General features: G+C 36.9%; 1 protein-coding gene across 1 annotated transcript; it reads left to right on the top strand.

The window, feature by feature from the left end:
- Positions 1-669: 669 nt before the first annotated feature.
- LOC133796976 (pentatricopeptide repeat-containing protein At5g55740, chloroplastic) lies at positions 670-3317 on the top strand. Its single transcript, XM_062234697.1, has one exon. The coding sequence runs from the start codon at positions 718-720 to the stop codon at positions 3226-3228; it is 2511 nt and encodes an 836-aa protein (XP_062090681.1). The 5' UTR covers positions 670-717; the 3' UTR covers positions 3229-3317.
- Positions 3318-3683: the final 366 nt, after the last annotated feature.

Raw genomic sequence — 3683 nt, forward strand, 5'->3', positions numbered from 1 at the left:
ACAAATGATGAAGGAAAAAAAGATGAAGGAAAAATTTGTAGAAAAAATGGAATAAAAATTGAAGAAAAAAAATAAATTATTGAAAAAAAATTATCCTTAAAATCAAAGAAAATATAACTATTATTAAAAATGTGGCATAATTATATATTTTTTCAAATTTATGAGAAAGAAAATCTCATAAATCTGAATTTCTAAATCAAAATGCCATAGAAAAAGTGGAAAAATTAAATGTCAAAATTTTTGCAAAACAAACTAAAAAAAACTATAAATATGAAGAAGAAAAAATTCATCATAAAAAAGTAGGAACATTATATTTGCACTCTAAAATTTGATTAGTACACCCCATTTTTTTTAAATATTAATATATATTTTTTCAACTTATCACTTCAATTTTTCTATTTTTTTTTATATTCCAAAATATACATATAAATAATATATATTTTAGATATTTAAATAAAAATATATATAAAAATTTGTTAAAATAAGAGTTTTTTTTTTCCTAAAAAGTTATACAAGAAAAAGTGCTAGAAAATTTTAAAATTTAATTTTTTTTAATTAATAGGGTATATATATACTAAAAAATAAGAAGAGCAGTGAATTACTCAAATGTCCCTTGCCGCTGATGTGGCAGTAGCAAGTAACGACTAGTAGTACACCATTATCTTCTTCTGTGTGTGTGTATGTGTTGCTGTGGCCATATCATCTCATTCTTCATGCATGGCTTCTCTTCATCTTACTCCCAGTACCAACCTTCAAACTCAATTATCTCTTTCCAAACCCTTCCAATCGCACAAACCCACCCAAACCCATTCCCCGAATTTTCATGAAAATCCCAAAAGCTTTCAGATATTTTACAAATCTCACTTTCACCAAATCTCTTCGCTCTGCAAACAAGGCCAAATTCAAGAAGCTGTGGACTTGTTCACTAAAATGGAGCTCGATAATCTCCAAGTTCAGCCTGAAATTTATGGAGAGCTTCTTCAGGGCTGCGTCTACGGTCGAGATCTTTCCACTGGTCAGCAAATCCACTCCCGGATCATAAAAAATGGTGAGTTTTTGGCTGGGAACGAGTATATCGAGACTAAGCTTGTGATTTTTTACTCTAAATGTGATGCTTATAGTGTTGCGAGTCGTATGTTCCGAATGGTGAATTCAAAGAACGTTTTTTCTTGGGCTGCCATTATTGGAATGAATTGTAGGATGGGTTTCTGTGAAGAAGCTTTGTTGGGTCTTCTTGAAATGCTGGATTCTGGGCATTTACCTGATAATTTTGTTGTTCCAAATGCACTGAAGGCTTGTGGAGCTCTTCAATGGATTGGGGTCGGGAAAGGGGTTCATGGATATGCTGTGAAGATGGGTTATAGCGGGTGCGTGTTTGTTACTAGTAGTCTTGTGGATATGTATGGGAAATGTGGAGCTATGGAGGATGCGCGGAAGGTTTTTGACGGAATTCCTGAGAAGAATGTAGTAACTTGGAATTCACTGATGGTTGGATATGTTCTAAATGGGCTGAATGAGGAAGCCATTGAGTTGTTTTATAATTTGAGAATGGAAAGCGTCGAACCCACTCAAGTTACCATATCTTGCTATCTTTCTGCTTCAGCTAATATACGTGCTCCAGGCGAGGGTAAGCAAGGGCATGCGGTAGCAGTTGTTGAAGGGTTAGTATTGACTGCCATTTTGGGCAGCTCTATCATAAATTTTTACTGTAAGGTTGGTCTGATAGAGGATGCTGAGTTGGTTTTCAGTAAGATTGTTGAGAAAGATGCGGTCACGTGGAATTTGATCATATCGGGCTATGTGCAAGCTGGAAAGATTGACAAAGCTCTCAGTATGTGCAGGCAGATGAGATCACAGAAAATGCGGTTTGACTCTGTGACACTTGCATCCTTAATGTCTGCTTCTGCAGAAACAAGTAATTTGGAACTTGGCAAGGAGGGGCATTGTTATTGTATTAGAAACAACCTTGACTCTGATGTGGTTGTTGCAAGTAGTATAGTAGATATGTATGCCAAATGTAACAGGATTGATTGTGCAAGAAGAGTTTTTGACTCTGTAACAAAGGCAGATCTTGTACTCTGGAACACAATGTTGGCTGCATATGCAGAGTTGGGTCAAAGTGGTGAGACCTTGACACTGTTTTATAAAATGCAGTTAGAAAGTGTGCCACCAAGTGTTATATCATATAACTCAATCATTTTAGGATTTCTTAAGAATGGCCAGACTGATGAGGCCAAAGACATGTTTTTGCAGATGCAGTCCCTTGGTATCCAGCCCAACCTAGTTACTTGGACTACTCTCATCTCTGGTTTGGCTGAGAATGGCTTTGGCTATGAAGCAATTGTTGCATTCCACAAAATGCAAGAGGCCGGAATTAGACCCAATTCTGTAAGCATTGTCTCTGTGCTCTCAGCTTGCATAGATATGGCACTGCTGCAATATGGGAAGGCAATTCATGGGTATTTAACAAGACATGTCCTTTGCTCGTCAGTTCCACTTGCGACTTCGTTAGTGGACATGTATGCTAAATGTGGTAATATAGATAAAGCAAAGAGACTTTTTGATATGATTGAAGAAAAGGCGGTTCCAATCTACAATGCAATGATCTCTGGTTATGCATTACATGGTCAAGCAGTGGAAGCTCTTGCATTGTATAGACATTTGGTGGAAGAAGGTAAGAAACCAGATTCCATAACCTTTACTAACGCCTTATATGCCTGCAGCCATTCGGGCCTGGTTAACGAAGGTTTGGAGCTTTTTGCTGATATGGTATCGAAACATCAGCTGAAGCCAAGTATGGTTCATTATGGCTGCATGGTTAATTTACTATCTAGGTGTGGGAATCTCGACGTAGCATTTAGGCTTATCAACTCAATGCCTTTTGAGCCAGATGCACATATTTTTGGATCATTACTTTCTGCCTGTAGAGAATACAACAAAACTGAGCTAACAAAATATTTGTCTGGAAAGCTATTAGAGTTGGAGCCAAATAATTCAGGAAATTATGTTGCACTTTCAAATGCATATGCAGCTGTTGGACAGTGGGATGAGGTAGAAAATGTGAGGCATTTGATGAAAGCAAAGGGCCTGATGAAGGTTCCTGGCTGTAGTTGGGTTCAAATTGGAGAAGAATCTCATGTCTTTGTTGCAGGTGATCAATCACATCCCAAAATTGAGGAAATTAATATGACTTTGGCTTTATTAAGATCAGAAATTTTGTGTACATAATTTTCTTACATTGAATCTATACTAGTTTCTCCAAAGAATTCTAGTTATACAATGTGGCTACAAAGTTTATATTGGTGGTCATCTTGGAACAGCATTCTACCCACCGGAAGAGTTTCTTTAGGTCAGTGTCTTCTGCTATGTGTTGTTCACGACACATTATTTAAGGCTAGCGTAATTCGTGCAAACAGCTCATGTACCATGTCAATGGCCAAAGGTTACCTGCAGAAACCATGCCATCAATTGCTTGGAAGGTGGAAGATGGATAAAAGCTTAATGAATGGGGTCATGAATTATGACTTGGACTTAAAAGAGAGGATTTTAAAGAAGATATCAACATAAAATATAAGGTCTAAGTTGTAATGCAGAACACCTGCAACTTCACTTGAGGAAACCATGTAAGTTCTTGCTAAACAGAATGTTAACGTGCCTTGGCATTGTGTGTTTGTACAGCTTGA

The sequence above is a fragment of the Humulus lupulus genome, chromosome 8, assembly GCF_963169125.1.
Source record: "Humulus lupulus chromosome 8, drHumLupu1.1, whole genome shotgun sequence".
Taxonomy (NCBI): domain Eukaryota; kingdom Viridiplantae; phylum Streptophyta; class Magnoliopsida; order Rosales; family Cannabaceae; genus Humulus; species Humulus lupulus.

What these genes read in the sequence shown, in the direction of transcription:
- LOC133796976 (XM_062234697.1), top strand. Translation starts at nt 718, where the DNA reads ATGGCTTCTCTTCATCTTACTCCCAGTACCAACCTTCAAACTCAATTA.